The sequence below is a fragment of the Oncorhynchus tshawytscha genome, linkage group LG22, assembly GCF_018296145.1.
Source record: "Oncorhynchus tshawytscha isolate Ot180627B linkage group LG22, Otsh_v2.0, whole genome shotgun sequence".
NCBI lineage: Eukaryota > Metazoa > Chordata > Actinopteri > Salmoniformes > Salmonidae > Oncorhynchus > Oncorhynchus tshawytscha.
Window position 1 is genome coordinate 26,517,543 of NC_056450.1, and position 12,504 is coordinate 26,530,046.

General features: G+C 41.4%; 1 protein-coding gene across 1 annotated transcript; it reads left to right on the top strand.

Moving 5' to 3' along the window:
* The first annotated feature begins 888 nt into the window (after nt 1–888).
* spo11 (SPO11 initiator of meiotic double stranded breaks) lies at nt 889–10,434 on the top strand. The gene is made up of 13 exons (XM_024383478.2): nt 889–1,132; nt 1,658–1,771; nt 2,545–2,633; nt 3,077–3,143; nt 3,233–3,341; nt 3,672–3,758; nt 4,370–4,406; nt 4,562–4,671; nt 4,767–4,866; nt 5,216–5,253; nt 7,612–7,688; nt 8,212–8,323; nt 9,914–10,434. The coding sequence occupies exons 1-13, from the start codon at nt 1,020–1,022 to the stop codon at nt 10,031–10,033; spliced, it is 1,173 nt and encodes a 390-aa protein (XP_024239246.2). The 5' UTR covers nt 889–1,019; the 3' UTR covers nt 10,034–10,434.
* Nucleotides 10,435–12,504: the final 2,070 nt, after the last annotated feature.

Genomic DNA, 12,504 nt, shown 5'->3' on the forward strand with positions numbered 1-12,504 from the left:
ATGTGAATTTGGTGGGGTCGCCCAAAATGTTACATATTGCAGCTTTAATTAACAATGAAAGTGTCAACTGTAGCCACTTATTTCCCTTCATAGTTCGTTTCCCTAAGCATGACCATCATCCACATAGGCTACCAATTTTTTTACCAAACATAGCTGTTTTGTGTCAGCAATTGGACATTGTTCTGGACATTGTTCCACTTTAAGACTGCTGCTACCTCGTTCCCTCTCTTTGGTCTCCAACCAAGTGGCATGAATAAATTGATGAGCAAAAAGAAGTGTATAGGACATTCAACTCTTGGAGGACAGTGGAAGTTGATGATCATATAAGTGATTTTTTATTTTGAAAAGTAAAACCAACGGATTTTGGCCCTAGCTTTAGGGTTATACAGAGTAAAAAATGAATAGGAGGCTGGTTTTTAAAAAAAATCTAAATGATCACTTGACTGCGGGCCATAGCCCGGTGCACCAGCTCCTGGTTCAGTATATTCTTACTCTTAACTGTTGAACATTGTAGGCATACTGAGTACTGACACATTTTACCACACATGCTACGAAAGAGAGTCTTTGAGCAGCTCACAGACCCCGCCAATCTTGGGTGCGTTCGTAAATTCGCTCTGGCGAGTGAGGTGTTCTCTCGTTCGTGTCTGGAAGTAGCTAGCAAGCTAGCCAACATTAGCCAGTTAGCTTGAGTGCATGACTGTCGTTGTGGTTCGGAACGCTCGGATCAACCCTACTCACTGGCCAGACCGTCCAGTATGCGCTCGGAACGCCCCGAGAGCGAAACGCTCTGAATTTATGAATGGACAATCTGACAATGCTCTGAATTTACGAACGCCCAGAGCGCACTCCGATCTCACTCTGGCACTCTAGATTGAATTTACGAACACACCCCTTGTGTGTGGATTTGATTTCGCGCCAAACAACGTTATTCCACGCGCGAGTTTGCTCTCGGTAAACATATACTTGTACGGACGTCCTATTCATATTAATTTAATTCCGTTGTAAGTCCCTCCACAAGAATGGAATCAAACATGTCTGAACAGTTCGTTGAAATTGACAATTTCGGCCTTGAGTTGTTGGAAAATGTTGATATGATGATGGAACCTCAACACAGCCATGAGGAAGTCAGCAGGTAGGCCTATTTTTCTTTCCACACGGTGTGATTCATAGACAGCCCTTGCGGATGTGTTAAGCTTGCCTAGGCTAGGTCTATCTACAGCACAGTTTGATAAGGCTGGTGTGGGCCAGAGCCCATAGCCTAGGCTATTAGGTTACATATAAATATCTTATTATAATCGAGACAATATCAAGCCTAGTGGTTAGAGCGTTGAGCCAGTAATCAAAAGGTTGCTGGATCGAATCCCCGAGTTGACAAGGTAAAAATCTGTCCTTCTGAACAAGGCAATTAACCCACTGGGGCGTGTTTGTAAATAACAATTTGTTCCTAACTGACTTGCCTAACGTTAGTGCTTGTAGTTTTTACTATGCCGTAGTCTTTATTTTCATAATTGAGTTGAAACTTTAAAGGATACATTTTATGCTTATGAAAAAATGATAGGATTGTTTGAATTTGTGGTCCACCGATTTTCCCATTAGTTACTGGCTACTACTAATTAGACCTATCACCAAGGCTTATTTGGTCATTTCTTATGTTCAGCCAGGAAGTTTTAATCCTCATTGAAAAGGTGATTCTAGAGATAGTCACCAGTCTGTCCAAAGATGAAGCTCCAGTTTTGGTCCTACCCAACCGATCCAGCTGGGCCAATGTAAGGTAAGCCACTCACTTTGTTACTATAATGTCTAGCTTTTGGGCCATACTCACTCTGTTTGACCTTTAGCAAGATAAACATGTAAATCTGTACAACAGATGTCTTATTTATGTTATATAAGTGGTCATGTTGTGTAAACTGAACTTTGCACTCAATTTGATAAGTCAGGTCCTGCAACTGGTCTAAATTGCTGTTAAATGCATTTGGAGAAAATCCTTTAGTTCTTTGATCTCTCATTCTATCTGAATGTGTAAGAAAGCTAAGAAGTCCAAAGGGATTTGTGGGGTAGAAATTGTGTCAATAGAATCACCTAAAGTTTTGAACCGTAATCCTTGAAGCTGAAATAACTTCCAGACTGAATAGGTGTCAGTTTGATTAAATATTTAAAAAGCACCAGCTACACACACAAACACACCCACAAATCTGGCAGTTTGTGGAGGTCTTTAATGTGCACAGGCTGTGGAGATTTCATGCTTAGAACAAAGTGAACTGTCTGGTTGAGTCTACATCAAACCTCCTGACAGCTTAAAGCACATTCTGGCTCGGCCCTTTCAAATGTGAGAATCCCACAGATAGGGAGGCAAAGGTTTCACAGAGGAAATGCAGTCGAGGTATGGGGGAGGCCTATCACAGGTAGCCCCCAGGGTTTGGGATTCTTCTAGGAAGGATCATAAAGGTGGCGGGCTCCTTTACAAAGCTGATCAAAGATAGGAGACCAAATGTTCAGACTTTGTAAATAATGAATCATTTGTTTGTCTTCATTCCCAACTTTGAGTTTTGACAACGCCGTTGGCCTTCAAATGACTTCAGGAAGTTCTGTCACCACAGTTCGGAGCAACTGTTCCTCGTCTGTCACTAAATTTGGTGAGAAGAAAGACACACTACTGCCCCCCCCCCTCTCTCTCACTTCCCCCTTCCCTCAGCTGTGCATAGAACAAGTTACATTATTTAAATTCACAAACTTTAAACTACTTTAAGGAATTTAATCAGCCCTACTTCATGTGGCTTTCATTCTTATCCTATCTGGGCTTACATGAACTAATTGCAAAAACTGCAACGACATGGTATGTCTTATGCCGCTGACAGAGAGAAATATTATGGTCAGAGAAGCTTTCCTGGATCAGTGTTATTCACTATGGATTTCATTATCCATCCTAAAGAAAATCCTGAATTAACTACTTTGATGATGAAATAACCTATCGTCAGATATCATAGGGGATTGATTGAAAGGTTTCCTAGACTGTACTGGTATATTACAATATACTGGTAGCCTATAATACAGATGTTTAAGTGGGTTTTCTATGCAGGGCACATTCTCAAGGTTCTATCCACCATCTACAAACTTGTGCAGAGCAACGTATATGCCACAAAAAGGTAATGTCTTGTCAGATAGCCAACGCATAAAAAAATACTTTCTTGCCTTAACACCAGTACTTTGAGAAGTAGTTCTCTTGTTTCCACAGGGACATCTATTACAACGACACACAGCTTTTTGGTTCACAGAGGACTGTCGATTCCATTGTGGATGACATCTCCTGCATGCTCAAGGTTCCACGCAGAAGACTACATGTGGTGTGTATATAGTATGTGAGTGTGTGTGTGCGTTTGTGAGAGTACAATTTCAGTTCAAGAGGAGGCAACAATGGCCTGATATTGAATAGAATCATACTAAAACATTTGGAAATACCTTTTGATACGACATGTTATGATTAGTTCAGGGCTAACACATGAAAGCACTCAGTTATTTTCATATTTTTTTGCCTATTTTCTGCCTCGTACAGGAAGCAACTGTGTATATCTTTTCCATGATTTCCATGATCAAAGAGCAATGAAATTCAACTTGACTCAAAAGCATTGTCGTTTGTGTGTGCACGTGTGTGTGAGTTTATTAACGGTCTCCAGCTAGCTACGTCCAAGGGCTTCATCTCAGGTGATCTGTGTTACCTGGAGGAGGACAGCACCAAGGTGGACTGCCACTCCAACTCCACTGTAAATCCCACTAACACTAAATATATTCCCCCAACATCTCAGAATCGTCACAGTATGGTCATATGCCTGTTGAATATGCATATAATGTCAGGGAAAGGGAAAGGGGGTTACCTAGTCAGTTGTACAACTGAAATGTGTCTTCCGCATTTAACCCAACCCTTCTGAATCAGAGAGGTGTGGGGGCTACTTTAATCGACATCCACGCCTTCGGCACCCGGGGAACAGTGGGTTAACTGCCTTGTTCAGGGGTTAGATACCTATAATGTTACAATATACAGTATCATCATTCGCCATGAATGTTTAACAGTGCTAAACCTCTCCCATTTCAATTACATAACAGAGGTCTCTAGTCTCAGCCAAACTTAATAAATCCTGTGTTCACCTCTTTCTGCCCACAATTTCCAGGTTCAACCAATGAACTAATCACTCGGTTTATAGAATAATTGTTCAGAAAACCAAAAAAACTCACTGTTTACTTGTATTCTATCTACTGTTTGTGGGTTGCATAAATCAACTGACACCCAAACAGCTAGATTAATTTCTCATTATATTTTTGAAAGCTAAGAGTAATTTGCTATGTTGATAATTGTGTCTCTTAATTGTGTTCTCAGGCTACTCCAGTCTCTTCTAATGTTGGCGGAATCAGGAGTATCCTTTATAATCATGCCAGAACTCATATTTCAGCAATATTGTAAAGAGTTTGTAAGACTTCCTTCCTCTTTTAACTAACTCATCCCACTCTCATCTATTGGTGAGGAAGATTCCATCAGTCATGTTTGTGTTCACCTTGACCTGTTCTCCAGACATTGTGTCATCTGCTAAGTTTGTTTTGATAGTGGAGAAGGACGCTACCTTCCAGAAACTGCTCGATTATGACTTTTGCACCAAGTTATGTCCTTGCATCATGATCACAGTATGTCCTACTTATGGTTTTCTTTTGAGCTTTTGCTTTAAATGTAATGTGTTAATCATGTGACTTATTGTAAATCTGTTATGTGTTTGTGTCAGGGTAAAGGTGTCCCAGATGTGAACAGCAGGCTGATGGTGAGAAAGCTTTGGGATACTCTGCACATCCCTATATTTGCTCTGGTGGATGCTGACCCTTACGGTAATACTCTCCACTCTTTTATCCTATCAAAGACACACACACACACACACACAGGGGTTGCGTGTCCTGCTTAGCCAACAGGCCACTCTGATGTGTCAGGGTGGTTAGAATGGGGATTGTGTTGGCGTGCTCTAGCCCAGTGGAATCATCACACTGGGGCCCCTGGACTCACTGACACTGACTGTCCCTCTCCACACAGTACCTCTCTGCTCCGCTCTCCTCACATCACATTGCGAGTCGCATGTGTAACACTTTACTTTGTTCTCTGTCCCCTTAGCTACATATCTCAGAGGATAATTGCTCTGGTATGGTGGTGATTGTATCGTGTCTCTTTCTCTCATTTTCCCAGGCATTGAGATCATGTGCATCTACAAGTACGGATCAGTGGTGAGTCCTGCCATGCCTGTGTATTTCTGTACATTATCCAACGTGGCTTGTGCAGTGTCTCGGTGTAAGAAATATGTAATTATTCTGGTCTTTAAGTTGAAAAGGGGGAGCAGTCAACCATATCCGAGCATTTGAAGTGACATGAAGGGTAAAAGTAAAGTGATTGCGTGGGATCTCATTTGTGTGAGGTTTTTGTGTGTGAGTGCATTTATGATCATGTGTGTTTCTGGTTTATATGATTATACCCCAGGTGGACTTGTGTGTCTGAATGTGTGTGTGATTTTATATACGATATGCTTGTCAGTGGCTTTCAAAAGTATTCACACCCCTTGGCCCTTGGATGTTTTGGGGGTTGTATCATTTGATTTACAAAACATGCCTACCACTTTGAAGATTCAAAATATTTTTATTTTTTATTATGAAACAAACAAGAAATAAGACAAAAACTGAACTTGAGCGTGCATAACTATTCACCCCCCCAAAGTCAATTACAGCTGCAAGTCTCTTGGTGTATGTCTCTATAAGCTTGGCACATCTAGCCAATGGGATTTTTGCCCATTCTTCAAGGCAAAACTGCTCCAGCTCCTTCCAGTTGGATTGGTTCCGCTGGTGTACAGCAATCTTTAAGTCATACCACAGACTCTCAATTGGATTAAGGCCTGGTCTTTGACTAGGCCATTCCAAGACATTTAAATGTTTCCCGTTAAACCACTTGAGTGTTGCTTTAGCAGTATGCTTAGCGTCATTGTCCTGCTGGAAGGTGAACCTCCGTCCCAGTCTCAAATCTCTGGAAGACTGAAACAGGTTTCCCTCAAGAATTTCTCTGTATTTAGCTACATCCATCATTCCTTTAATTCTGACCAGTTTCCCAGTCCCTGCTGATAAAAAACATCCCCACAGCATGATTCTGCCACTGTCACGTTCTGACCTTAGTTCCTTTGTTATGTCTTTGTTTTAGGTTGGTCAGGGCGTGAGTTGGGGTGGGTAGTCTATGTTGTATTTCTGTGTTTGGCCTGGAATGGTTCTCAATCAGAGGCAGCTGTCGATCGTTGTCTCTGATTGAGAATCATACTTAGGTAGCCGGTGTTCCCCATTTTGGTAGTGGGTGATTGTTTTCTGTTTAGGTTGTTTTCCCAGACAGGACTGTTTCGTTGTCGTTTCGTTCTTTCACTTTGTTGTTTTGTTATTCAGTTGATTTTTAAAAATATTAACATGGACACATACCACGCTGCGCATTGGTCTGATCTAGACTACTCCTCATCAGAGGAGGCTGAATTACGTTACAGCCACCACCATGCTTCACTGTGGTGTTCTCGGGTGATCAGAGGTGTTGGGTTTGCGCCAGACATAGCGTTTTCCTTGCCAAAAAGCTCAATTTTAGTGTCATCTGACCAGAGTACCTTCTTCTATATGTTTGGGGAGTCTCCCACATGCCATTTGGCAAACACCAAACGTGTTTGCTAATTTTTTTCTTTAATCAATGTTTTTTTCTGTCCACTCTTCTGTAAAGCCCAGCTCTGTGGATTGTAAGGCTTAAAGTGGTCCTGTGGACAGATACTCCAATCTCCGCTGTGGAGCTTTGCATCTCCTTCAGAATTATCTTTGGTGTCTTTGTTGCCTCTCTGATTAATGCCCCCTTTGCCTGGTCCGTGAGTTTTGGTGGGCGGTCCGCTCTTGGCAGGTTTGTTGTGGTGCCATATTCTTTCAATTTTTTTTTAAATAATGGATTTAATGGTGCTCTGTGGGATGTTCAAAGTTTCAGATATTTTTTTATAACCCAACCCTGATCTGTACTTATCCACAACTTTGTTCCTGACCTGTTTGGAGAGCCCCTTGGTCTTCATGGTGCCGCTTGCTTGGTGGTGCCCCTTGCTTAGTGGTGTTGCAGACTCTGGGGCCTTTCAGAACAGAGATAAATATATATATATGAGAGATCATGTGATACTTAGATTGCACACAGGTTGACTTTATTTAACTAATTATGTGACTTCTGAAGGTAATTGTTTGCACCAGATCTTATTTAGGGGCTTCATAGCAAAGGGGGTGAATACATATGCATGCACCACTTTCCGTTTTAGTTTTAAAAAATAATTTTTGAAAAGTTATTTTTTTCATTTCACTTCTAGTTTGAATTATTTTGTGTATGTCCATTACATGAAATCCAAATAAAAATCCATTTAAATTACAGGTTATAATGCAACAAAATAGGAAGAACGACCAAGGGGCATGAATACTTTTGCAAGGCACTGTATATTGTTGTATGTATTCACATAAGTGTGTTTTATGCACAGTTTGTCAACCTGTCGATCTGTCTGGTTGTGTATTGACATGTTTCTGTGTGTGTATCTTTCCCCTCAGGCCATGTCATTTGAGGCCCACAGTCTGACCGTCCCCAGCGTTATGTGGCTAGGCCTCCTCCCCTCTGACCTCCATAGGTTTGGAGACAACCACTCGCTACTTCCTCCTTCCTCCTCCCTACCTCTAATTGGGATTATATTCTGAGGATTTGGAGATTGTTTGTTTTGATTTCTGTTGCTGTTGCCTTTGGTTGTTTCTCTCTCCCTGAGGAGCTGTTTTGGAGTGTATATTGAGTTTTAAGTATATGCCAGCTAGAGCAGTCTTCGCCTGAAAAGGGGGTTTTGACATAAATCCAGTTTAATTGTAGTCTGCAAGCCTGCTCCTCCTAAGACTCTAACTGTACAGTACATAATCAAAAGCATCCACATTTTATACAGTTTGGACAGAAATGGAGAGAGACGTAACTTTGTGTCAGGATATTTCCTTTGCTTCAGTTGTAGCAACATAATGATTATTTTATCTTAATATGGTCATGCAGAAGACCATCATCCAAAGCTATTTACAGTTAAGATATTTTTATATATGTCTAATAATATGACTGTTCATCTCTTGAACTAACTGAATTGAAAACTTACTGATCATAACCCTTCTGTACTTTAGATTGAGAGTACCTGAGGATGCTCTGATCCCCCTCACACAGAGAGACCAGAATAAACTGACCAGCCTGCTGAAGAGACCCTACCTGGCCTGCCAACCTGCCTGGCAGAGAGAGGTCAGAAGCGGAGGGCTACCTTTTATGAGTGGTTTACATACAATACAAATATGGAAAGGGAGAATGTGTGCAGTCAGTCTGTGTTTAGAGATAAGGGGGAAGAAAGTTAAAGAAAATATAATGTGTGCAGTCAATAAAATGTATTTATAAAGCCCTTCTTACATCAGCTGATGTCACAAAGTGCTGTACCTAAACCCAGCCTAAAACCCCAAACAGCAAGCAATGCAGGTGTAGAAGCACAATGGCTAGGCAAAACTCCCTAGAAAGGCTTGAACCTAGGAAGAAACCTAGAGAGGAACCAGGCTATGAGGGGTGGCCAGTCCTCTTCTGGCTGTACCGGGTGGAGATTATAACAGAACATGGCCAAAATGTTCAAATATTCATAGATGACCAGCAGGGTCAAATAATAATAATCACAGTGGTTGTAGAGGGTGCAACAAGTCAGCACCTCGGGAGTAAATTTCAGTTGGCTTTTCACAGCCGCTCATTCAGAGTATCTCTACCGCTCCTGCAGTCTCTAGAGTTGAAAACAGCAGGTCTGGGACAAGGTAGCATGTCCGGTGAACAGGTCAGGGTTCCATAGCCGCAGGCAGAACAGTTGCAAATGGAGCAGCAGCACGACTAGGTGGACTGGGGACAGCAAGGCCAGGTTTATTTAGTGCTTTGTCCGTGTACCCGGAAAGTAGAGCATTGCAGTAGCCTAACCTCAAAGTGACAAAAGCATGGATTAATTTTTCTGTATCATTTTTGGACAAAGTTTCTGATTTTTGCAATGTTTCGTAGATGGAAAAAAAGCAGTCCTTGAAACAGTCTTGATATGTTCGTCAAAAGAGATCAGGGTCAGTAACGCCGAGGTCCTTCAGTTTTTTTTAGACTGTGCAACCAACCATCAAGCTTAATTGTCAGATTCAACAGAAGATCTCTTTGTTTCTTGGGACCTAGAACTATCTTCTCTGTTTTGTCTGAGTTTAAAAGTAGAAAATTTGCCTCTTTCCACTTCCTCATGTCTGAAACACAGGCTTCCAGGGAGGGCAATTATGGGGCTTCACCATGTTTCATCGAAATGTACAGCTGTGTGTCATCCGCATAGTGAAAGTTAACATTATGTTTCCGAATGACATCACCAAGAGGTCAAATATATATAGTCAAAACAATAGTGGTCTTAAAACGGAGCCTTGAGGAACACCAGAATTTACAGTTGATTTGTCAGAGGACAATCCATCTACAGAGACAAACTGATATCTTTCCGACAGATAAGATCTAAACCAGGCCAGAACTTGTCTGTGTAGACCAATTTGGGTTTCCAATCTCTCCAAAAGAATGTGGTGATCGATGGTGTCAAAATCAGTACTAAGGTCTAGGAGCACGAGGACAGATGCAGAGACTGCAGTCAGTCTGTTATTAGAGATAAGGGAGAAGAAAGTTTTAGAAGATATTTCAGCTTATGAAACATGGGACCAACACTTTACATGTTGTATTTATATTTTTGTTCTGTGGTAGATAAGATCACACCTGGTGGTCCAGGATGAACTCTGTTTGCTCATCTTACTCTTGCACATCTCTTAAGACCATGTTTTGTTCTTGTTGCAGATGGAAATGATGCAACGGAGCAAGGTGAAAGCTGAGATCCAGTCCCTGGCCTCCATAGCCCCTGATTTCCTCAGCCGCGTCTACCTGCCAAACAAGCTGCGTTACGGGGGCTGGATATGATCACACACTGCCCCTCTGTGGATGGTGGGATGTGGGATTTGATATGCCTGGATTCAAGCGTGTATGGATGTGGTACAGTTGCAGTGTGTCTGTCTGTGGATATGTCAGTTACTCAAGTCTGTCACATAGTGACCTGATACAACATTGTACATCACATGTTTATATTATTGACTATTTTAGATCATTATATTATATGACCTAAAAATTTTACTAAATTATTCCAGATTAGAGTATCAGTCCACCTTAAGTGGCCGATTGACTCTCCTTGGTGGTAATGTATCTGTGGATACTAAAAATGTAAATTTTCTGCCACTTGTTGTTAATCAAGTAAAATAAAATGTTATTTGTCACGTGGTTCATAAATAACAGGTGTAGCAGTGAAATGGTTACTTGCATCAACAGTGAAGAGATGACTCGGGGATGCTGGCCATCTAGGCAGAGTTCCTCTGTCCAGTCTCATTGTTCTTCTTCCCATCTTAATCTTTTCTTTTTATTGGCCAGTCTGAGATATGGATTTTTCTTTGCAACTCTGCCTAGAAGGCCAGCATCCCGGAGTCACCTTTCACTGTTTTGCGGGTACTATTTAATGAAGCTGCCAGTTGAGGACTTGTGAGGCATCTGTTTCTCAAATTAGACCCTCTAATGTACTCTTGCTCAGTTGTGCACCGAGGCCTCCCAATCCTCTTTCTATTTGGGTTAGAGCCAGTTTGCTCTGTTCTGTGAAGGGAGTAGTACACAGCGTTGTAGATCTTGGCAATTTCTCACATGGAAAAAGCCTTAATTTCTCAGAACAAGAATAGACTGAGTTTCAGAAGAAAGTTATTTGTTTCTGGCCATTTTGAGCCTGTAATCGAACCAACAAATGCTGATGCTCCAGATACTCAACAAGTCTAAAGGCCAATTAATGCCACTAATCAGAATAACAGTTTTCAGCTGTGCTAACATAATTACAAAAGGGTTTTCTAATGATCAATTAGCCTTTTAAAATTATAAACTTGGATTAGCTAACACAACGTGCCATTGGAACACAGGAATGATGGTTGCTGATAATGGGCTTCTGTACACCTGTGTAGATATTCCAGAAGTTTCCAGCTACAATAGTCATTTACAACATTAAATGTCTACACAGTTTTTATGATCAATTTGATGTTATTTTAATCGACAGTGCTTTTCATTCAAAAACAAGGACATTTCTAAGTGACCCCGAACTTTTAAACGGTAGTGTACATATACAGTTGAAGTCGGAAGTTTCCATACACCTTAGCCAAATACATTTAAACTCAGTTTGTCACAATTCATGCCATTTAATCCTAGTAAAAAATCTGTTTTAGGTCAGTTAGGATCACTTTTTATTTTAAGAATGTAAAATGTGAGTGATTCATTTCAGCTTTTATTTCTTTCATCACACTCCCAGTGGGTCAGAAGTTTACATACACTCAATTAGTATTTGGTAGCATTGCCTTTAAATTGTTTAACTTGGGTCAAACATTTTGGGTAGCCTTCCACAAGCTTCCCACAAGTTGGGTGAATTTTGGCCCATTCCTCCTGACAGAGCTGGTGTAACAGTCAGGTTTGTTGGCCTCCTTGCTCGCACACGCTTATTCAGTTCTGCCCACAAATGTTCTATGGAATTGAGGTCAAGGCTTTGTGATGGCCACTCCAATACCTTAACTTTGTGTTTCTTAAGCCATTTTGCCACAACTTTGGAAGGGGGTCCATTGTCCATTTGGAAGACCCATTTGCGACCAAGCTTTAACTTCCTGACTGATGTCTTGAGATGTTGCTTCAATATATCCACATAATTTTCCATCCTCATGATGCAATATATTTTGTGACGTGCACCAGTTCCTCCTGCAGCAAAGTACCCCCACTACATGATGCTGCCACCCCCATGCTTCACTGTTGGGATGGTGTCCTTCGGCTTGCGAACCTCCCCCTTTTCCCTCCAAATATAACGATGGTCATTATAGCCAAACAGTTCTATTTTTGTTTCATCAGACCAGAGGACATTTCTCCAAAAAGTATTATCTTTGTCCCCATGTGCAGTTGCAAACCGTAGTCTGGCTTTTTTCTGGCAGTTTTGGAGCAGTGGCTTCTTCCTTGCTGAGCGGCCTTTCAGGTTATGTCGGTATAGGACTCGTTTTACTGTGGAAATAGATACTTTTGTACCGGTTTCCTCCAGCATCTTCAAAAGGTCATTTGCTGCTGTTCTGGGATTGATATGCTTTTCGCACCAAAGTACGTTCATCTCTAGGAGACAGAACGCGTCTCCTTCCTGAGCGGTATAATGGCTGCGTGGTCCCATGGTGTTTATACTTGCGTACTATTGTTTGTACAGATGAACGTGGTACCTTCAGGCGTTTGGAAATTGCTCCCAAGGATGAACCAGACTTGTGGAGTTCTACAATTTGTTTTCTAAGGCCTTGGCTGATTTCCTATGATTTTCACATGATGTCAAGCAGAGGCACTGA